Below are 23,273 nucleotides of genomic sequence, written 5' to 3' on the forward strand. Positions count from 1 at the left end.
GACAACTAGCTGGAAACAACCCATAATCGAAAAACCAAAAGAACCAAACCCAAACAAGCAAATCGATTTAAAAGAGAACCATAGGAAATCAAAGCTTGCTAGTAGAAGTAGAACGCTCACCTTGATTGGGAGTTGCAATCCTCACCAGATTAGATTCAAAGTAGAAACATACCAGTACGGGCGGAGTTACCCAGTAACAGAGTCCACACATAAGAACGCATTTTTCTACGAACAAAAAAAACCAAACAAAACTGAGCTTACTTCATTTAAAAAAAGCATATTGAGATATCTCTAACAACAAAATAAGCAAATGAACAAATGAGAGTTGAGACCGTGTATCCTTCTTCCGAAGCATTACCCAAGGAGAGAGAGAAAGAGGAAGAGAGAGAGGTTGCCACGGAAAGATGAAGGAATTGAAGTCTGAAGCCAATAACTGAATCAACACCGAAAGGTCAAGAAGGTAGGGAAGTGAAGGCTACAGTACTTAAAATCGCAGCTCAAAGGGGAAGAACATAGGGAAGCGAAGGCCATTCTTAAATCACTGCGAAAAGGTCGAGAAAGTCGCGAACTGAAGGCCACACTCGAGTTGGTATTTTCTCCTCTCTGTGATGTGTTATCCGTAAGCAACAGATTTGAGTTTTCACTTTTAGAGGTTTATATTTTATTGGTAAGCAGTCAGTTGTCACTGTGTCAAGTGAGATGAAGTGAAAAATTAGAGTGAGGTTATGTGAGTATTGAGATTGGTCTCGTTTATATTTAGAATTTATTTCATCTTATTATTATAATTTTTTTAAATTTTTATACAAAATATAATAAACAATTTAATTTTTTTAAATTTTAAAATAATTTTTTTAAATTTCTATATAAAATATAATAAATAATTTAATTTTTATTTTACTATTCACAAACTATTTCAACTCATTTCTGAATTCAAACTACTTCTTAACACAATTTCAGTAAAATTTTTAGAAGTATGAGTATTGGGGCAATTTCAATTATATAAAAAAAAATTATAATTATTTACATTCTATATAATTTTTTAAAAAAATTCCTACCTTATAACTAACTACAGTATTTCAAGAGCTTTGGTCATATTTGTGCTAGTGGCCTAGTATGGCTCCGTCCAGACTTGTCTAAACCAATGCAGTATTTTTGAGCAAACTTTTTGGCTTTGGTTGAGGATGTCTAATGTAATACCAGTGCTCTCAGTATCGCCCCTTGTGGTCCCTAATCTCTACTCCAACTTAAGAATCATTTACCGAGTATTGATTTGCCAAAAAAATTTACAGAGTATTGATGCTAGTAGGTGGGACTCGAGGAAGAAAAAGACGGAAAAAAAGTGGAAGGACTTGGGACAAAGGAGGGTTTAGCTCTTCTCCTTCTTCTCTTCTGCATGATCTCTCTCTCACCCTTTTCCTCTCGCAACAGTGCTATCAAATTATAAAATCATAATTTACAAAACATTTTTTCGGGATTTCGGCGCTATTCATAAAAACATTTTAACTCGTGCTTTCAGTTTTTGACATTTTGGAACCCCCGGTCCTCCCACATTAACTTCTTGACGTGTCGTAAAAGAGCAGAGCCGGATCCGGAGAATCGCCATGAACAGCGTCGCTAACAAGGTAGCAGTGGTGGGAAGTGGAAGTGAGCATTTCGAACCAACTCTCTCGTTTATAACTTTATATTAATAGTATTCTTTGGTAATACTATGATTTTCTCCTCTTTAATTCAATAAGAACATCAAAATGACAAAAAACCGTTGTGGGCAGTTTCAGGAGCAGTTTGTGCATCAATTCTGGCGAGGAATGGCGTGTCTGTGACCATTTTCGAGTCTGCTAGAGGCCCCGGTGGTCGTATGTCACAGAGAAGGTTCTTTGACTTCCTTTTCGTTTAGTTCTATCTTATTTTCTTCTTTAGTTTACTTGCTGAATATCCATAATAAATAAATAAATGAATAGTCGCCATTCTTTATTATGAAAATTTCTCTTTGTCAGATTATTAAAAAAGAAAAAATGCTCTTTGTTAGGTGTAATACATATAGACACCCCCCCCACACATATGTATAGCAGTATAGGGGTCTTTGATTTTTGCTATTCTTTGAAAATTCCCAAGTAGAGAAGTTACCGAAGAAGGGAGGGAGCTGGTGTTCGACCACGGTGCTCCGTATTTCAGTGTTAGCAACGCTGAGGTGTGGGATCTGGTTCGTGAGTGGGAATCAAGAGGTCTTGTTGCTGAGTGGGATGAGAATTTTGGAGCTTTTGATTGTATCTCCCACAAATTTTTGGGCATACAGCAGGTTTACTACTATTCCTTTTATGATGCCTCAGACAAATTCCAACGTTCATTTGCACTATGGTTTTAACCCAATAATATTTAATAATGTCATTGCCTCTCCTCCCCCTAAAATATTTGTGATTAACTGGATGGTTGAATTTTAGCTTGTTTGGAATGGTAACATCAGCCTGCGTTCCAATTCTATTAGTATAGCTTTGTGGTTATTCCTGCTCCATGGTTTCCTTCTTGTTCTTCTCCTTTTATTTTTGTCTATACTGGGATTCTGGTCTTGAATGAATGTTTCAGCTTTCTGTTATCAGCACCACACTTTTTCAATCTGCTCTTAAAGATGGGATATCAATGCTGTGAAGTGGCAAGTGGTTGGCTATCTAAGTAGTTCCTCTTTTGTTGAATTGTAGTTCTTATTTTAAATCACAGGTTTTTCTACACCACCATGTATAATATTATATACACAGAGTAACATCAGAAAAGAATATAGAATGAGGATCAAGTCCATATTTTTTGGTCACCATAAATTGAGATTGGTTGAAGAATACTCTCTTACTGACTTCTTTTCAAGAATATCTCATTTCTTAACCCCTCTCTTTTAATGGTAAGAATTAATTAAAATGAAAATCTTACTTAACTCCTCCCTTTTAATTCTTTTACACCTCTACTTATCAAAAAACACATTTTTTTATAGGTAAAAATGAGCGTAACAAAAAAAAAAAAAAAAAAAAAAACTTTTACACCTCCCTTTTAATTGTTATTCAAGCTGAGGTGTCCAAAACTATTGCACTAAGTCATCTTTTCAGTGGACAATGCTAGGGGGCCACCCAACATGCACCTCTGGGCGTGCCCCCTAGTGCATTTCCATTTTTTTCCCTTTTTCTTTCAAACATTTTTTAAATATATTTAAACATTTACTCATAAAAAAATATATTTAAACATTTAAAAAAAAATATACACATTCACTAGTAGTCATTTTCTTAACCATTAAAGGAAAAAAAAAAAAAAAAAAAAAAATTAAAGCACATGAATGGTCAAACTGAGGGGGCAAAATCATGAGGCTACTTAGCATTTTCTTAATCTTACCTTTATGACACCTTGATTCTGAGGTTTTTGGAACTGCATCTCTTACATGAGATGTTCTATTTCCCTCTTCATTTTAACTCTTTCACACTCTCTATTATGCATCTATACATGCATCTGAGATTTGAGGGAAAATGTTATTATAAGTAAACAGAGGATTTTTTGGCTTTTTCCCCTAAAAAAGGTTAACTCTTTCCGTTTACATGTTATTTGTGCATATCAAGTTCAAACATTAGCAGAGGTTGAATGTACGAAAAATGGCAACTGTTTCTCTGATTATCAATTTTATTCAGGAAGGACTAACCAAGAAATATGTGGGTGTACCAGGCATGAATGCGATATGTAGAGCATTATGCCAAGAAACTGGTGTGTCTTCCTTCTGCTTCTCTTTGGAATGACTATTATACAAGATGTTATATGAATGTAGAAATTACTTATTACTTTTTTTTAACTTTTTTCAGGAGTAGAAAGTAAATTTGGGGTTGGTGTTGGAAGGTTGGAGTGGCTAGAGGATGAGAATTTATGGTCTTTGATGGGTTTGGATGGGCAAAATCTCGGTCAGTTTCAGGGGGTGGTTGCATCGGACAAAAACATTGTTTCTCCCAGGTTTACAAATGTTACAGGACGAGCACCACCTCTTGGTATTATATCTTGCCTTCAATTGTTTTATTATGTACAGCATTATATACTTGCATCTGGGCTTGAACTGCTTGTGTCTAAAAATCTATCCTGTTCTTATGACAAAGGTCTGTATTGTTAAGAATGGTGTTTGATGAAACTTCACATTCTGGTGGTCAATAAGCTATCTGCACTTTATTAAGGGTTAAGCATATAATCAGTCCTTGGGTTTTACACCATTATCTATTTGCTCCTAAGTCATCTGCACTTTATCAAGGGTTAAGCATATAATCAGTCCTTGGGTTTTACACCATTATCTATTTGCTCCTTGAGTTTTTAATTTTAACCTTTTGATCTTCTGGTTTGTATATGTTTTGAATTTAGACTCTCCATCATATTTTCATTAGATTTTCTAACAGAAATCTGATGAAGCATGACAAATAGCTACAACATAATAAATAATAAAAAAAACTACATGGTTTTAAATGCTTTTTGATAAGTAACATGGTTTTAAAATTTTCGAAAAACATAAAATCAGTTTTTTTTTTAATTAAAAATCCAACTTTACATCCTCTGTACTTGGGCTATGCCTGAACCAACTTATAAAATTATTAAACAAAAAAACTAAGGTGCGCAGAACCTAGGTGGCACCTGGGTTCGTAGCCCAAGCACAAACCCAGGCCTCGCCCAACTGTTGCCTGGGTTTCTGCCCAGGCGGCCCTAGGTGTAGAACCTAGGGCCGTTTGGGTTGTGCAAAGAGGTAAATTCGGTTTAAAATAAGCTACTAGTCTATATTAGTGGGCTCAATAATGTTATTTTTTTTTTCTATAAAGAAAACTACGCACTCATTTTTAATCACATACCAGGTTTGTCACAATCCTATGACCTGTGATTTATGAGCCCACCACGGTTCCTTTGTGTGCTACTGGTAAAAAGAAAAGGATTTTGCTAATGTTTTATATGAGAAAACTAAATACGAAATGTTTGAAAAGCAAAATTGGTACTCAATTATAGATATGCGTAATTTTGAGCACCTTAGATATATTTGATTGGATAATTTAATAAATCTCAGTATATTTGACTGTGACGCCCTCCCGCTTGTGATTTGATGGGTTGTCGAGATGTCGGGACATGTAACATTGGGTTACACACTCAAACGATCATGACAGTAATATGTATGATTCTAGCATGTTACTAATGATATGAACAATTCATAGTGAAAAGTAAAGAGTCTTAGAAATTTAGTACCGGAGAAAAAATTTTAAACCTCAAAACACTGTTTCAGGAATATCTCCACAAGTCACAATTACAACCATGATTAGCACTATTTCATTACAAGTTCATAAAAATAAATGTTCGGAATTTAAATAACTGTTCTCCCCTTTGGGGTAAACAAAACATAAAGGATAATGGTAGATAAGTGGGCCACTGTAGGGTGACCTTAGCATCCTCTTTCACTTGTCTTCATTTGGCTGGATGTCTTACTCGAATCCTCCCTTGTCATACTGGTTTGCAAAATCTACGGTTATGAGGATTGGTACCATAGTGGGACTACCAAGATTTTTCTCTACATTCATCAACATCTTTGTTTCCTAAATTCTCCGTTTGTTCCTTATTGACCATATGCCACGGCTTCCCTTAAAAATCAATGCGCACGTCCTGGTTCCCTTTGTCATGACTATGAGTAATGTCCGTCAGTGTGACTTCGTCTCAAGAACACTTAAGGCTTCGTGTAACCATCCTTCACCTTAAGCTTCTCTAGTCTCCACCAGCCAAGAGGCAAGTCTTGTGACCCGAGACCGTTATATTCTTGCTCGAGGTCGTTGATAGCCCAACGTTAACCCAAGTGACGCTACTCCATCCTTAAGTACTCCAAAGTGGCCAGAGGAGTTCCACTGGGATAATGCCCCATCCCAGCTTGGGGTCGTGACCCAACCCTCATGCCACTTTTAGAAAACGATGCAATCTTTTTCATGCAAGCATGCTTGTAATAACAAATGCATAGGCAAAAATTAAATGCAACAATTACTAGAAATAACAATAGAATGGAGCTTTATACATCGTGTGTGTAACATACAACCATACATCATATGATCATAGGGTGTGGTCATAGAGTAACTTACTTGGAATTGCTAATGTTACCGGAGTGTTGATTGGTTTGCTGTCTGCGGGAGAGTATATTTCGGTTAGACTAGAATATTAGACGAAAGTTTCTAAGGAGTGAAACAAGTAAACTTTTTTGATAAGCCCTTCATGAAGGCCATATTTGCATTAAGATCCCCTCGGTTTTTCACTTATTGCCATTCGGCCACCAACCCTTTTCTAGTTCTATCTTATAAAATCATCCTTTTCGCTAAATCAAGCCATTATACCAAAGGCAAGCTAGATACCCTTACTTTTCAATGCAAAAGTCCCTTCTTGGTGCCCCATAGGATCCAACCTGAGAGCCTCAAGGGCTCTATTCCATGTTTCTAAGTCCCAATTTAAGAGTTTGTCCCAACTAGATCCTTACTTATCTATAGAAAATCATCACTCAGTTGTATAAGGCCAAACCAAAAGCTAAAGGCCATGGAACTAGTTCCCCTTTTCTTGTCAACACATGACCTTCCTTTGAACAATTATCAAAACATATTCTAAATCACCCTTATTATTTTATATCCTTGAGTTATTAGGAGTAGAGGTTCAAACCAATGTTTTTAATACCGTTTCGTACCAGCTGGTACGACTGAAATTTACTGTGCCTGAACAGTACCTGGCACGGTGGATGTGGGTGTTTCGTACCGGGTCAAATGCCGGTCATTTCGGTGTGCTTCAGTCAATACCAGCCAGTTTTCAGTGTACTGGATGAAATTTATATTTCCGTCTGAAAAGTTGAAAGCAGGACATGCGTGGTACGAAAATGGGGTCTGAATCATGGCAGTAGTACTGAATCAAGCTTTTAGGTGGTATGAAAATGGGGTCTGAAGACCCCATTCAGTACTCCAGTTGTCCGGCACTGGGAGTACTACTGCCTATGCCATTTTTGTAAAAGCTTTTAGGTGTTAATCAAGTTTAATAGCTTGATTCAGTACTACTGCCACTATATATTCTAATGTTAGGTACTAATCATTCCTCCCTTATCTTATCCAAATTAAACAAATAATTACTATTTTCAGCAGAGAAAATCAAGAGGAGAAAAATAGAAACTTCTTAATTTTAATTTTAATTTATACATTGGAATTTGAAAGATATGATCTGAACCAAAGTCCTTATCAAATTGGATGAATGGTTAGCACTTTTCTTTTCAAAACCTTATGATCTACAAATTTATTTGCATTTTTTTTCCCTGCATGCATTATTTTTCAAATTATATTGTTGTTATTTTGGAATATAATTTTGATATGTATATATCAACTATCCCGAAACAATACCGGTACTGAAATATTTTGTTCCAGTATCTCAACCGAAATAGTCACTGAAACGGTATTCAAAACTTCAGTCCAAACCCATGTATGGTTACCTCACACTTTCACACATTGCACATATAAACTCATATGCTCATGTCCTTATATATAATAATAATATAGGACCCAAAACCTAACATGTTTCTAGACTACGCTTTTGATTCCTCAAACAAGATCAATACACACATACAAATATATATGTATAGAGCTGAATCTCACCTTTACCCCAAAATCATATTGAAAACCCAATTCTCCTAAATATTCTCAATCTAACTCACACATACCCTACATCCATGAGAAAACCGAAACCATCTATTGTCAAAAATCAAATTTTTTGTTCGTAAAATCTCATGCCATGTCAATTGGTTCAAACAGGGCTAAATCAATCATCCAAAACTTTGAATATATTTTCTTGCATATTAACTTATCAACGCTTAAATAATTGTGGCTTAAAACATTTACACATGATTTTCTCTTCAACCAAGCAAACCTCAAGCTTTTCCTCCATAATATCATGATCTTAGGTGCCTCATTCCTTTGAGAGAATCGACCATCACACAATACAAAAAGGAACCCAACTCTAGAATCCGAAACCCTTAAGCTCATATTATCTCTTTTATTCAACCAATCCATAACTTATTTCATGATAGTCAAGGAAAAGATACCCAACACCATTGTAAAACTCATCATAGCAAGCTCTTTTAGAGAATTTGAGACCTCAAAATACACCATTGAACAAATTCAAGAAGATGAAACATATGCTTACTTGAAACCCCTTTTACAAGTTGGACTCCATAACTCAACCATCAAGACTCATTCCAAAACACACCCAAGAACAAACATCCAAAAGCTCAAACAAAAGGAAAAAGATGAGAGGGTTCATACCTTGAGGGCCTCAAAACTGAAACTCCAAAGGTATCTTAGCTAGGTGATGGTGAGAGGCTTCTTGGAGTGGTGAGGTTTTGAGTGTGTGTATGTGTCAGTTGGCTTAAGAGAAAGAGAGAAAAATGTGATTGAACTTGATAGAGAGAAGAGAGCAAGAGAGCTTGAGAGCGTTGGGAGCAAGAGAGCTTGAGAGGGAGAGAGAGAGAGAGTGACCAGCGAGAGAGTGAGAGTGAGAGAGAAAAAGAGAGCTTGAGGGGTTCTCTTGCATGAACTCTCATTAGCCCCTTGTTTGGCTTTCATCCTAAGGTACACGTGTAAGGTGGATTTTGTGTGACATAAAATGTTAAACAAAAGGGCTGCTGCAGGTGGGTGGGATGCCTGGTCAAGGAGGCTCAAGGCCATGCATTGTGGTTGGTCCTTTATGGTCAACCTTAGCTTAATGTGTGACAAGTGGCACATGGCCCATGTGCTTGCCATGATGCAAGTTTGGTCTGATTTTTCTGATGCATGGCTGACTTGGCATGCCATGTGGCGTGTACGTAGTGGGGCCAAGTGAGGTGGCAAGCCTTGTGGTGATGTGGTGATCCCTCATAGGTCCAAGTGGATGCCAAGTATCATGCATCTAGGTGATGTGTCCAAGGCAACCAATGGTGTGGGTCCTAATCAAACTTTCTTAGGGTGTTCTAGGGTCGTCAGGTGGCGCTCTAGGATTTGCCACGCAGGTGACATGTGACTGCCACGTGGCGCCATAATTTTTTTCTAAGTATGGGGATCCTAAATGTGACAAATTTACTCTTCCTTTGATCTAAAAGGATTTCAAACGGATGTTATGAATTTTCTAAGTTTCAATCACTAAGTGACTAAACCCTAAGGTTTCCTTCGGGATCTTACATTGACAACCAGATATTTGCTATAAAATATTGAAATTTAGATAGCTCCTTGAAATTATGGTGGAAGATGAAATGGAGTGGAAAGTCTTGGTGATTTTGTGACTTTGGTTTTTCAACTAAATGTTCTGTGATGACCGGAAAGCATGGTATTATAGTCTATAAAGTGTTTTCTTCTCCTTTTTTTACCATTATTGTTGGTTCTTGTATTGTGATTGTCATTGAAATGTAAAGTAATTCTATGTAAGTTTATGCAGATATGAATTTGGTTCCGGGGATGGCAGTGAAGTTGCAAGATATCCCTGTTATCCCATGTTTTGCTCTCATGATAGCATTTGCAGAGCCTCTTTCTGCAGTAAGATATTAATTATATATCTCTAAGTAATGTACTCTCCTCTGAATTTGCTGATTCACTCAAAATTTGTGTGTTGCATTTGAATGATGCCTTCTTTCCTAAAAAAATTTTTGTGAGGTTCAATCAGGGGTGGCCTTGTGCCTTATGAAGTTTGTTGTATGATTCAGATACCAACAAAAGGTTTCAGAGTTGTGAACTCAGAAGTTTTGAGTTGGGCTGCTTGTGACAGTAGCAAGCCAGGGCGTTCTGCCACTAGGTATGTGCCTGTATGCTGCATTCTTAACAAATTCATGGAAAGAAATACTCAATTTTCAAGGTAGGTTTTCATTATTGATTATTTATTGTATGCCCTTTGCCCTTTCTGCACAGTGAACGATGGGTATTGCATTCAACTGTTGAGTATGCAAATGGTATAATTGCTCAAACTGGACTTGTTAAGCCCTCGGAGGCAACATTGAAAAAGGTGGCTGAAGAACTTTTCCATGAATTACAGAGCACTGGACTAGATATTTCTCAGCCCTTCTTCAAGAGAGCTCATAGATGGTCAGTATAAGGGTTAAGAGTTCTAAGGTTTACTACTAATTGTCAGATCTTTCACTCACATACTAATATTAGTCAAAAGACTTGAAGTTTTATCCTCATTATATTCACTTTAATATCACTATGAGCTTTTGATTAGTGTTGTGAAAAGGATAATCCACGATCAATAAAAAATACCACACTATTTTCAGGACGCTCCCTGAAATATAGCCATCCAAACCCCCTCACGTCAATCACATGCCTCAGAAAAAAAGCCTGTCTAGCTAGGCCGGGCTTGATCATGATTGCACAACATGCCCTAATTACGTAGTGTATTCTTCTTTCACTAGATGAAGAATCTTTCCTTGTCCTAACTTCTATTTATTGTAGGGGGTATTGTTGATCCAAGCCTTTCAATGCATTCCACAAATTTTCTAACCCGACACCAGGCTGTGACATTTTAATGTTGTGACATCTCAGAATACCATGGGGTTGCATTTTGATGGGATTACTTGGAGAGAGGGATTAGGATTTCAGTGTAGATATCAAGTTGGTTGTATACAAGGTTTAAAATGCATAGATTTGTTTCAAAAAGAAAAAAAAAATAATGAAATCCCTGGGTTAATGAGAAAGCTGTAATATGTGGATGTAAATGATTATAGAGTGGCGTTATTGCATAATTGCCAAAATGATGTCATGAGAGAACAAAGGACACTTTTATTTTCATTTTTTCCCTTCGCATTACGTTCCTATATATTCATTTCTTACTGAAGCTAAGTAAGATATGTTTATTCAAATCCTAATCCATCTTAGAGATCCCAGATTTGACTACAACATGAAGAGAGTGCATGTACTTTTGAATTCTCTTGAAACTAGAGACGTGTAGTAAGTGATGCAATAGATTAAACACTAGATGGTGTGGCTTGTATGGAGGCCCTTGTGATTCGAGAACATATTGCTGAGTTTTTTGAATACTTGCTTTCCGAGCAAGAGGGGGTGGCTGCCAAAGCTTGATGGACTGGATTGAGTCTATTGAGCCTCATAATCTCTCTTGGTTGGAGTGGCCTTTTGAGGAGACAGCGGTTCATGGTGTGGTGAGGAGAATGGTAAAAGACAAAGTACTAGGTCTAGACGGATTTTCTATGGGATTCTTCCAATCATGTTGGGATGTGGTGAAGGAGGATCTAATGAAGGTGTTCCTTGAATTGTTCTCGGTTGAAAAATTTGAGAAAAGCCTCAATGCCACTTTTTTTGCACTGATTCCTAAGAAGATCGGGGCATCAGAGGTTAAGGATTTTTGGCCCATTAGTCTTGTGAATGGGGTGTATAAGCTCATCTCCAAGGTGCTTGCAAATTGCCTAGGGAAGGTATTGGGGAAGATCATTACCCAAAATGCATTTGTAAGGGGTAGGCAAATTCTGCACTCAGTTCTTATCACCAATGAATGCCTAGATAGTAGACTAAAATCTTGCAATACAGGGATCTTATGTAAGTTAAATACGTAGAAGGCCTATGATCATGTTAATTGGGGCTTTCTACTTTACTTACTTGGGAGGTGTGGATTTGACGAGAGATGGTGTTGGTGGATCAGATGGTGCATATCAATGGCGAAATTTTCAGTTTTGGTGAATGACAGCCTAATTGGTTTCTTTAACAGCTCTCAAGGCCTAAGGCAATGGGATCCGCTTTTCGCACTCCTTATTGTCATTGTCATGGAGGCATTTAGCAGAATGATCTGGGCTTTGGTTAATAATGGCTTTGTGGCTGGATTCTTGGTTGGTGACCCCAATAGGGGTACTCTTTAAATTTCTCACTTGTTTGCATATGATACTCTAATATTTTGTGAGGCAGACCAAAACTAGATTCGGGCACTGAGGGCACTTATACTCTGTTTTGAAGCGACATCAAGTTTGAAAGTAAACTTTGACAAATCAGAGTTGGTACCAGTTGGCAATGTTTGTAACATCTGGCAGTTGGCTAATACTCTTGGATGTCAGGTTTCCTCTCTTCCCATGAATTACCTTGATCTTCTGTTGGGGCCTACCTCAAGGACTAAATCAATCTGGGATACAGTGATCGAGAAGATGGAACGTAGATTGACAGGTTGGAAGAGACTATACTTGTTGAAAGGTGGCAGGATCACTTTAATCAAGAGTACCCTGTCTAATTTACCAACGTATTTCTTATCTCTATTCCCAATTCCAGCAAGTGTGGTACCCAGATTGAGAAATTTCGTTGTGATTTCCTTTGGAGTGGCATGGAGGATGAATTCAAATTCCATTTAGTCAGTTGGGACAAGGTATGATCCCCAATCTCTTCTGGTGGGTTGGGAATTAGAAACCTAAGGATTTTCCATCAGGCCTTGCTTGGGAAATGGTTGTGGCAATATCATATGAAACCAGAAGCTCTATGGAAGTCGGTGATTGATTGCAAATATGGAGGTGTTTGTGGGGTGGGAGTCTGGAAGCACATTAGACGAGGGGTGGGGGGTTTTTACTCGTCATACTAGACTCATACTGGGAGATGGCTTTAGAATAAAATTTTGGAGTGACCTATGGTGTGGGAATAATGCCCTAAAGGACTCTTTCCCTTTAGTTTTTCGGGTTGCAAGCGAGAGAGAAGCTTTAGTGGCTGATTTTAGGTGATATCGGGGGATAAAGTCCGATGGAACATCAACTTCAATAGGGCCCAAGATTGCAAGTTGGCAGCTCTTAAGGACTTTTTTAGGCTCCGTTTGGTTTTACAGATGGTCTCAACCTATCTCATCTAATCTCAACATTTAAACATCATTCAAACACAAATACTTTTCAATTTCAAATTTTCATCTAATCATTAGCCAATTAGTACAACTTTCCAAATATTCAAATAAAACACAAAAAATAAGTCAACTTTTTCAAATCTTCAAACAAAAATAATATTAAAATTATGTTCTAATAATATTTTAATTTTATAATATTTTTATTCAATTTTTTCTTTTTCCTTTCCCAAAATCCCATAAAACATCTTAACTCAAATCATTTCACTACTATTCACAAACTATCTTACTACTATTCACATATTTCTCATCTCATCTCATCTGTGTAACCAAATGAGGCCTTAGGGTTGGTTTGGATTCAGAGATGAGATGAGATGGTTTTAGATGAAAGATGAAAATTGAAATAAATATTGTTAGAATATTATTTTTTAATATTATTATTGTTTTGTGATTTGAAAAAGTTGAATTGTTTATTATATTTTATGTGAAAATTTAGGAAAGTTGTAATGTTGAGATGAGATGAGATGAAACACTTTCCGAATCCAAATGGGGCCTTAGTCTCTTGTATTCCATGAAACCAAGGACTCAAAGAGTTGACACGTTGTGGTGGGTACTCGCAGGTAAAGGTACATTCTTGGTTCGCTTTTTTTATAAGTCTATCACTCAGTCGTAGAACAATCAGTTTCCATGGAAAAGGATTTGGTGAAATAAGGCACCTCCCAATGCGGCATTTTTTGCTTGGACAGTTTCTTTGGGTAATATTTTGACGACGGATAACTTGGGAAAGCGCAGGGTGATCACAGTAGATTGGTGCTGCATGTGGAAGAAAACTGGCGAGACTGTGGATCATCTCTTATTGCATTGTGAGCTTGCTAGAGCGTTATGGGATGAAGTGTTTTGCAGATTAGAGCTAGCTTGGGTTATGCCTGCCATAGTGGTTGTGCTGTTGGACAGCTGGACAAATCTAGGAGGCATTCTACAAATCAAAGCCGTGTGGAAGATGGTTCCTATCTGTATTCTGTGGTGCTTGTGGAAGTAGCGAAATGACTGGACGCTCAAAGACAAGGAGCGCACAATAGAGGAACTTAGATCTCTTTTTACTAGAACTCTATTTCGATGGCCATAGCTGTAGATTTTAATGGTCTTGGTGTTCATGACTTTCTTGTTTCCATTGCTTCTTCCTAGATAGGTGTTACCTCTTGTCTCCCGTCTTGTGTACTTGGGCCATGCCTATTCTTATGAATACAATCGTTTACTTATCAAAAAAATTATGAGCTGAATATTTTCATTTTGTTGAAATAAAAGTAATTGATGAGTTACAACTCCTATCCTAATTGAGCCTTGAATGACTTAGTTGTATACTATTTTACAAATAAACGATAAATGCAGTGCTGCCATGAATATTAAAATTGCATTCCATTTTCATGACAACATCTGCTCGAATTGTTCAATTTTTAACAGCTTCTCTCTTCCATGGGTCTCCTCTTTCCTACTTAAATGATATCATTAGGTCAAATATGGTGAAAGCTGTCTATCTGGTATTCCTCCTCCACAGCTGCATTTTGAAGATAATGATTCGGGTAGGGGATATATATGGGAGTTTTGTAAATGCTGATGGCAGTGCCACTTCAGCAGAAAGAATACCAGATAGTGAACTGTAATTTGGGAAATGCCAAAAGAAACCCAAGTCATGGTTCAGTATGGAAATATTCTCAGCGTGAGTGTGATGCATAACAAATTGGTATTGCCCAGATAACATTTCTTTCAAAACCAGTTTGGAAAAATAATCATAACGATTATCCCAGAGAGCTGCCAATATCCACAAGACATAGACCAACATGTACATTCCAACAAAAGCTAGGTAATACAGATCATTGTTTCATAACACTGTTTTTGTGTTAAAAAAAGGAGATAACTGTTCATGCTGAAGTGGCACTGCGATGTCAGCATGTACAAAGCTTCCCATGTATGCCCCATACCCCTATCATTACTCTTTTGAGTACTCAAAATGGAATTGAAACTGTGGCAACACCATAGGTTGGCTCGCTATAGCATTTCTTCTTCATTCTCTGTCTCTCTCTCTCTCTCTGTGTCCTGAGACTAGTGCACGCATATCTGTTCTTTGTTGTGTATAGAGCACTTTTAAGAAAGAAGCTTTGTGGGGAGGGATGGGTTAACTTTTTTATATTTTATTTTATTTTATTTTTTAAGAGAAGATTTTTAAATGTAAGGATAGGGATCAGGCTATCTGATAATCTGTCTATTATTCTCAACTGAGATAGAGAAAGAGTCGATTGGTGTCTGTTGCCCATAGTTGTAGATAATATTTAGCTGCATACTTGAACTATGCCTATTTACTTGTCCCAATAAATTTTTTCACTCATTAAAAAAAAAATATTTAGCTGTATTTTACTTACTTAAAAAATGTTTAGTTGCATTTTGCCTTGCGTTGATGTTGCTTGTTATTGAATTTACTGCAGGTGTCGACTCATAATTATAGCAATTATTTTTTTTACTGGGTGTGTGTAAAATTGAATCTTATCTGCAGCTTATCTGTGGCCATATTGCACTGACTACTAAATTTTCAGTTCCAAACTTGCCATATTAGACACGTGATTATTTTGCTTTTTATTTTTGGTGGTGGGGGGGAAGAGATGAGAGAGAGTTTCTCTTTGTGACTCTGCTTTTTAATCAATCGAATGATTCTTATTTTATTTTTATTTTATTCTAGTCTTTCTTTCTATGTTATCTTGGTGAGAATTTGTGTTTTTTCTACTTACTATTCGAACACTGAATTGTATAACGTCATTTCAATATATGTAGCAACTCTATATTGCCGAGTATCTATGTAATACCTTAAATGTTCTTTCTTATAGGGGGAGTGCATTTCCTGGTACAAGCATTGCCAGAGAGGAGAAGTGCCTTTGGGAGAAGAACAAAAGGCTTGCTATTTGTGGAGATTTCTGTGTTAGTCCAAATATTGAAGGTGCCATAGTTAGTGGCATAGCTGCTGCTTCCAAGCTTTCTAGCTGTTGGTAACAATCCTCTCATCATTTCACCAAATAACTTCCTTTACTGTCTGTCTCTCTGTCATCTGGGCAGCTACTTTGTTAAAATTTAGGTTATCTGCAATATATATTGGTGAAAGATTTTTTGGGAAACTGTAATCAGAGTGCTATAAAACTGCTTCATGAAATTGATCATTGTGATCAACAGAAAATAAAAAATAAAAAATAAAAAAAAGTATATTCATAAGCTCTTTTAGTTGAACGAATTAATGTTCTGATATTCATGATTGCAGACTAGATTATTTACGTATTAGTTGTATATGTTTGAACTCTTTAATGGTTCCACTCTTTATTTCCTCTCCCACTTCCTGGGAATAGGATCCTCATAAACCTCAAACCTCTGTAAAAACAGAAAAAGAAAAAGAATAGATTCTACTAGCAGTTGGCTTAACTCGCCACAAATATTATAATATAGCTATTACGGCACTTATAAACCGTCGTTGAAAAGATGGTTTTTGAGTGACCTTCGCCTTGTAACAACAATGGTTGTCATAAAAATGTAGCCCACCCTATATATATGCAAGGGCACCTATTTTTTGATTCGGCATCGATTAACAAAACTAGTCATAATATAAGTTTATTAAATGTAAAATCAATCTTTCGGTTTTCATTTGAAAAGTAAAAAATAAAAAATAAAGATTAACAAAATCAAATAGGCTCTCTTTCAACTGCTAATACAATTTCGAACAGAATATTTACCAAAAGACATTAAGCCATGCGATTTAATGAATAACAGACATGTTGTGTTTTAGGGAAATTCTATACACCATACTACCATTTCACTTTCATCCTATTAGGTATGATATGGCACATTTATCACCATTAAATGATCATTTATTGCATGTTTCTTTATCATCTAATGGTGATGAATGTGCCACATACTATTTAGTATGATCAAAATAGGATGAGTGTAGTGTATAACATTACTCTGTGTTTTAATGTCCATGCCATCAACTCATTAAAAACAATGCTGACGCGATATTGTCCCTCAACCATTAAATTAACTTTGATCTTTAAAATAACAAATTTAATACCACATCCACACACTAGGATAAGAGTGTGATGATGTGTATTATATAGAACTTTTCTATTAGATACTATATTACCATCTTTTGGAATAGAGAGTGTGATTCATTATTCTTTCTGCCATTATATTTCCACTATCATCTAATATGGTATTAAATTATTGGAAAATTATTTATTATTCATTATTAATCATAAAATCATTTGATACCACATAAGGGGATTGTAAGGGAATGATGATTAAGAAAATGAAGAATAAAACTTCTCTTAGGATATTACTATCTTGCCATTATCTCACTTTGCTAAAACTCTTTGAAAATGCCATGTATTATATCTTCATTTAACTTTCATCCTATTATAATAAGGTGACACATAATATATAACATTACTCATTACTCTTAAACAAATCTCTTAAAAAAAAAAAAGTAAACAATTCAAAGCCTACTTAAAACTGTCACATCATGATGCGGGCATAGTGGTCGAAAGTGCAAACCCTAGGAGAATACAAAGGGGCAAAACCCTAGCACAGCAAAGGGATGAAACCCTAGCAGAACAAAGGTCGAGAGAAGTTTCAGGAGAAAAATACCTCAATGGAATTAAAACTATGCATGTACAGCGACCAAAACAAGTATTTATATCAATACATAGAGAAATAAAATACATGTGACTAACATGTGATACAAAGAAGAATAAAAAGAATAAATTTAATTCATGATACCCCTTCAAGATGGAGAGTATATAGAATGGGCTCCCATCTTGAAAACTAAGTGATGAAATTGCTGAAAACCAAGAGGTTTGGTTAACACATCAACAAGTTGATGATCAGAAGCCAAGTCAGAGGTCTTGATAACTCCAGCTTGAATTTTTTCTTGAATAAAGTAATAATCCAGCTCAATTTGCTTTGTTCTTTCATGAAAGATTGGATTGGCAACAATGTGTAAGACAGTTTGACTATCATAAAAAAGTTGAGCACTATGAGTATGAGAAATACCAAAATTAGATAAGAGAGTGAGAAACCAAATAATATCACAAGTGGTAGAATCCATGAATCTATATTCAGTTTCTGCAGAAGATTTAGAAACAGTGGCCTATTTCTTTGTTTTCCAAGAAACCAAAGAATCCCTAAGAAAAACACAATAACCACTTGTAGATCTTCTACTGTCAGGAGAAGAGGCCCAATCACAATTAGCAAAAGCTTTGAGAGATAATGAATTGGCAGCTGGGAAGAAAGACCATGACCAGGAGTGCCTTTGATATATTGTAGAATTCTGTAGGCTACTTGTAAATGGGGCTGTCTAGGCTGAGCCATGTATTGGCTAAGCCTATTAACAGAATAACACAAGTCTGGCCAAGTTAATGTGAGGTAAAGAAGTCGACCTACAAGTCTTCTATAAACTGTAGGGTCAGGCAACAAGTCTCACACATCCTTACTCAACTTAATATTTTATTCCATAGGAAAGACAACATGTTTAGAAGCAAGTAAACCAGCATCTTGAAGAATCTCAAAAGAATATTTTCTTTGACACAAAGAAATACAAGCAGAAGATCGAGCCACTTTCAAACCAAGGAAATACTTGAGCTTACCAAGGTCCTTAAGCTTAAACTTCTCATCAAGCAAGGACTTTAAAAGCTCAATAGATTTCATATCATTACTAGCTATGAGAATATCATCAATATAGACAAGAAGGATAATAAAAGATGAACCCTCAATCTTAGTAAAAAGAGAATAATCAAGTTTGGATTGTTGAAAACCCATACTGAGTATATAAGCTGAAAACTTGGAGAACCACTGCCTTGAGGCCTAAAGAATAATCAGCTTTGGATTGTTGAAAACCCATACTGAGTATAGAAGCTGAAAACTTGGAGAACCACTGTCGTGAGGCTTGTTTCAAACCATAGAGTGATTTATTCAACTTGCAAACTTGGGACCCCCTTTAACATGAAAACCAGGAGGTAAAACCACGTATACTTTTTCAGATAAGTCTCCATGCAAAAAAACATTATTTACATCAAGCTATGTAAGATGCCAGCCTTTCACAGCAGCAATGGCCAAAAGAGTTCTAACAGTACCCATTTTAGCAGCAGGTGAATAGGTTTCAGAATAATCCAATCTTTCAGTTTGGGTATAACCCTTGGCAACCAACCTTACCTTATATCTTTCAATGGAACCATCAACACGATACTTAATCTTATAAACTCATTTGCAGCCTTTAGGCTTCTTACCAGAAGGTAAAGAAGTAACAATCCATGTATTATTAATTTTCAAGGCTGCAATCTCAGCTAACATGGCATCTCTCCAATGAGAGTGCTTGACAGCTTGATGATAGAACTCAACCTCAGTATCGACAGAGATGGACGTGACAAAGGATTTATGTGAAGAAGAAAGATTAGCATAAGATAGAAAATTGAAAATATCATATTTAGGAGAGGAAGACAAAAGGGAAGAAGAACCTGATGAATCAGAAATTGTTGAAGGATCTGAAGTGGAGTGTGTAGAAGGGGAATTGCAATGAAAGTTCTGCAAATAACCAGGTACCTTTTTGATTCTAGAAAATCTTCTAGGAAGATCAGAAGGCATTGGTACAGTGACAGAAATTGGGGAAGAAGAAGACTGAACAGATGAATCATTTGAATGAGAAGGTGAAGAGGAGTTAAGAGTAAATCAATAGAAAGTGCTATTGAAGGCACAATTAAAGAATCTAAAGTTGAACATTCAACAGGAAAAATAGAAGGTATGATAGAAGAAAAATAAGTAGTATTTTGAGAAGTAAAAGGAAAAATATGTTCATGGAAAATAACATTTCTTTATATAAAAGATTGATTAGTTTTAGATCAAGAAGTTTGTAACCTTTTATGCCAAAATGATAACCAAGAAAAGTACAAGTTCGAGCCTTAGGATCAAATTTGGTTCGAGATCTTTGTAAAGTTGAAGCAAAACAAAGGCAACCAAAAGTTCTTAAATGATCATAAGAGGGAGAAGTTTTGAACAAAAGCTCAAAAGAAGATTTTTGTTTTAAAAGAGAAGTAGAAAACCTATTAATGAGAGAAGTTGTTGTTAAAACAACATCACCCCAAAAATGAATAGGCAGATGAGACTGAATCATCATTGTTATAGCTATATTAAGAATGTGCTGATGTTTTCTCTCCGCAAGATAGTTTTGTTGAGGAGTCTCTGCATAATTGTGCTGATGTATTATGCCTTTAGAATGCAAAAAAGGAGCAAATGAAAATTCTTTGTCATGATTAGTGTGAAGCGATTTTATTTTTAAATGAACTTGTGTTTCAACCATTTTATAAAAAACTCTAAAGATATGTGAAACTTCAAATTTATGCGTAAGAAGATAAAGCCATGTAGCATGAGTTGAATCATCAACAGTAGTCAAAAAATATTTGTAGCCTTCAACAGTAGGTACAAAATATGGACCCCAAATATCACAATGAACAAGATCAAAAGGAGCAATAGACAAATAAACATTATTAGGAAAAGGTAATTTCCTTTGTTTAGCTAAGGACAAATCATGCAAGGATTGCATGGAACAGTCAATTTAGGAATAAAATTATTCACAAACAGCATCTTGAAATTAGAAGAATGACCAAGTCTATTATGCCAAAACTAATAATTAGAGCATTTGGAAGAAATGGAGCAAACATGTGAAGATATTATATCAGGTAAACAAGCAGCATATGTACTAAAAAAAGAAGTAGGTTTAGAAATAGAAAGGCTTGACTGTTGCAGTATATAAAGGCCTCCCTGTAATCTACCCACTCCAATCAGCCTCCAACGAATCAGGTCTTGTATTAGACATATGTTAGAGGAAAACAGAAAACTATAAGTTAGTGATTGTGTTAACTTGCTAATGGAAATCAATTTGAATTTAAAAGTTGAAACATATAAAACATCATGTAAAACAAGATGTACAGAAATAGAAATAGAGCCAATATGTGTAACAGACATAGATTGACCATTATGAAGTTTCACAGAAGCATTAATAGAACTTGTAATGGAAGTAAAACAATCAATAGAAGGAACCATATGATTAGTGGCTCCAGTATCAAGAATCTAGGAATTTGAATAAAATGTAGCAGACTAAGCAACAGAAAAAACAAAGTGAGTATTATTACGAAGAAAAATAATACCAGAAAAAGAATTTGAAACAACTGCATTGACAGTAAAAGGAACTTCATCAACAGATTTAGAAGGATGAAGCATGGACAAAAGCTGCTGATACTAAGCCTTAGTCAAGGAAAAAGGAGAAACAACCGAGGAATTGTTATCACTAAGGACAACATTATTAGCCATAAACCGTTGCCTCTGTTTCGGTTTGTAGCCTTGGGAAAACCATGCAACTTGTACCATTTTTTAAGCACATGACCAGTAATTTCACAGTGTTTACATACTGTCTATCCTTCTTAGAGGATTTAACAGATTTGGTTCCATCAATTTGAGAAGCAAAAACATGTGAATCAACAGGGGGAAGAGAAACATAAGAGATTTCTCGTTGCTATTCCTCTTGTAAAACAAGAGAAAAAAACTTTATTAAGAGGAGGCAGTGTAACATCCAGACCTCAAAAGTGTGATTTTAATTATTATTTTTATTACGATTACCAATTTTAAGATATGTTTTAAAATAGTGATTTTATTTGAGTGAGTTTCTTCCACTATCTTCACCCGTAAGCCTTAGTGTTTATCTTCTAGTTGAATAAGTTTCCTAACGGGAGAACCAGCTCACGTCAAATCCTACCATAAATCCTCCCTTTTTTCCTCTCTATAAAACCCATGAGACCATTCAAAAACAAAGCCCAAGAAATCTCTCCTACACAGTGAAAGAAACCCACTCTCGCAATAAGCCCCTCGTTGTAGACAACACCACCGAGCCTTTCTCTTCATACCAGCCAACCCAGACCACTTACCTTGCCGAAAACACCACAGTGAGTCATCCATTCAGTTTCCTAGTTGCATAGTTTTCTAATTGGAAACAAACTTCCAATCTCCTTACGATCCACGATTCTCCCTTCTCATTGCTTATAAAATTCCCCTTAGAACTTTAGCATTAAAAAAAAAAAAAAAACCTGGAGAACACCTCTTTCACGCAGTGAAAGAAAACCCACTCTCGCAAGCACCGCCATAGCCTTCCTCCCAACAACCAACAACCACCTCGTTGAAGCACCTCCCACACCACCATAGAAAGTGGCGACCAACCCAACCTAGTCGCACACACTCCCGTAAGCCCACTGTTGTTGGCCACCATTTTCTCTCCCTAGTGTTTACCGGCTTGACAGCTTCCCTTTCTAACTCTCTCACTCTCTCTTGGGTCACACCACCATTCCGAGGAGCCTAGTTGCGTTGCCGGTCACTCTCAGCCATCCAGAGCCGCCGTCGTACTAAGCCCTCTCTCGGTGAGTTATCGCATAACTCTCTCCCACTCTCCCGAGCCCTCTGTTTATTTGCCAGATGAAACTACATTTTAGAATTTTAATGGGCCCTTGGGCCTTAAGCCCATCCGGCCAAGCGCTTCTGATTCCTATGTGAGCTGACTCCTCACATGGGTCTTGTGTAACGCTCGTCCTTGTGGTGGGTCTTTTTATAAAATATTTTGAGAAAAGACGACGGGAATTACCGTCCGATTTAAAACTTTTTGCTTCTTCCCAGGGTGTAAGACTCTACGTTTATAAAATAAAAATATGCTTTTACAATAAAAGAGGTTTACAGCTGAAAACATCAATTTTAATAATAAAAGGCCTCTCTTACATTTAAATGCTCGTGCCTAGACTTCCGTGGTCTTCCCCATGGGCCGTGTCTGTCCGACGCGTGCTTCATTTCCTTTCCTGTGGGGGGGGGGGGAGGGACATGCATAAAAACTAAAATGAGTCGAAGACTCGTAAGCATTACTTCGTGCAGTTAAAATATAACAACGTAGGTTTTCATTCATGCATTCATCATTCGTACATACTATACATAGATGCATGCGTGCATACGTGCGTTCGTTTGAAAACGTCACTGGACGGAGTTTTCCTTTCTTTTCGTAAAACGTGTCACCCGTTAGTGCCTTCATTTCTTAAAGTGCGTTCGTGCATGCGTACATACGTACATACATACATTCTTTCTTTTCACTTTCATAGGCCGGTACACACTGTTACGCCCCGTGTGTTAGGGTTAGCAGCCCTTTGACCTGGATTCTGCCCGTGGCCACAGGTTGGGAATTCCTTTTCATAGGGGGCAGCACTGGGTGCACTACCAGTACTACTTACCCGGCATTGCAATCTGCCCATTCATTGGTACCCTTTCATTCATTCATATGGCCGTTACGTATCTTCATACATTTCATGCTTTCATTCATTCTTTCATTCATTCAT

At 36.6% G+C, this 23,273-nt stretch overlaps 1 protein-coding gene across 7 annotated transcripts; it reads left to right on the top strand.

The window, feature by feature from the left end:
* The first annotated feature begins 1,465 nt into the window (after positions 1-1,465).
* On the top strand, positions 1,466-16,098 carry LOC121235286 (renalase). 7 transcript variants are annotated; one of them, XM_041131613.1, is made up of 9 exons: positions 1,466-1,671; positions 1,770-1,869; positions 2,116-2,296; positions 3,660-3,732; positions 3,828-4,007; positions 9,457-9,554; positions 9,722-9,810; positions 9,924-10,136; positions 13,174-13,195. In XM_041131613.1, exons 1-8 carry the CDS (start codon positions 1,602-1,604, stop codon positions 10,105-10,107), a joined length of 975 nt encoding a protein of 324 aa, XP_040987547.1. In that variant the 5' UTR covers positions 1,466-1,601; the 3' UTR covers positions 10,108-10,136; positions 13,174-13,195. The 7 variants fall into 7 exon arrangements, with proteins under 7 accessions (XP_040987547.1, XP_040987546.1, XP_040987550.1 ...); XM_041131610.1 differs by lacking the exon at positions 13,174-13,195 and adding an exon at positions 15,705-16,098 and having other exon boundaries at positions 1,468-1,671; positions 9,924-10,097; XM_041131611.1 differs by lacking the exon at positions 13,174-13,195 and adding an exon at positions 15,705-16,098 and having other exon boundaries at positions 1,471-1,644; positions 9,924-10,097.
* Positions 16,099-23,273: the final 7,175 nt, after the last annotated feature.

This window comes from Juglans microcarpa x Juglans regia, chromosome 6D (assembly GCF_004785595.1).
Source record: "Juglans microcarpa x Juglans regia isolate MS1-56 chromosome 6D, Jm3101_v1.0, whole genome shotgun sequence".
Taxonomy (NCBI): Eukaryota; Viridiplantae; Streptophyta; class Magnoliopsida; order Fagales; family Juglandaceae; genus Juglans; species Juglans microcarpa x Juglans regia.

Bases quoted from the DNA above. Each gene is read 5' to 3' on its own strand.
- LOC121235286 (XM_041131610.1), top strand. From the start codon at position 1,602: ATGAACAGCGTCGCTAACAAGGTAGCAGTGGTGGGAAGTGGAAGTGAG. The intron at 2,297-3,659 runs GTTTACTACTAT...AATTTTATTCAG, and splicing joins AATTTTTGGGCATACAGCAG to GAAGGACTAACCAAGAAATA. The intron at 3,733-3,827 runs GTGTGTCTTCCT...AACTTTTTTCAG, and splicing joins AGCATTATGCCAAGAAACTG to GAGTAGAAAGTAAATTTGGG.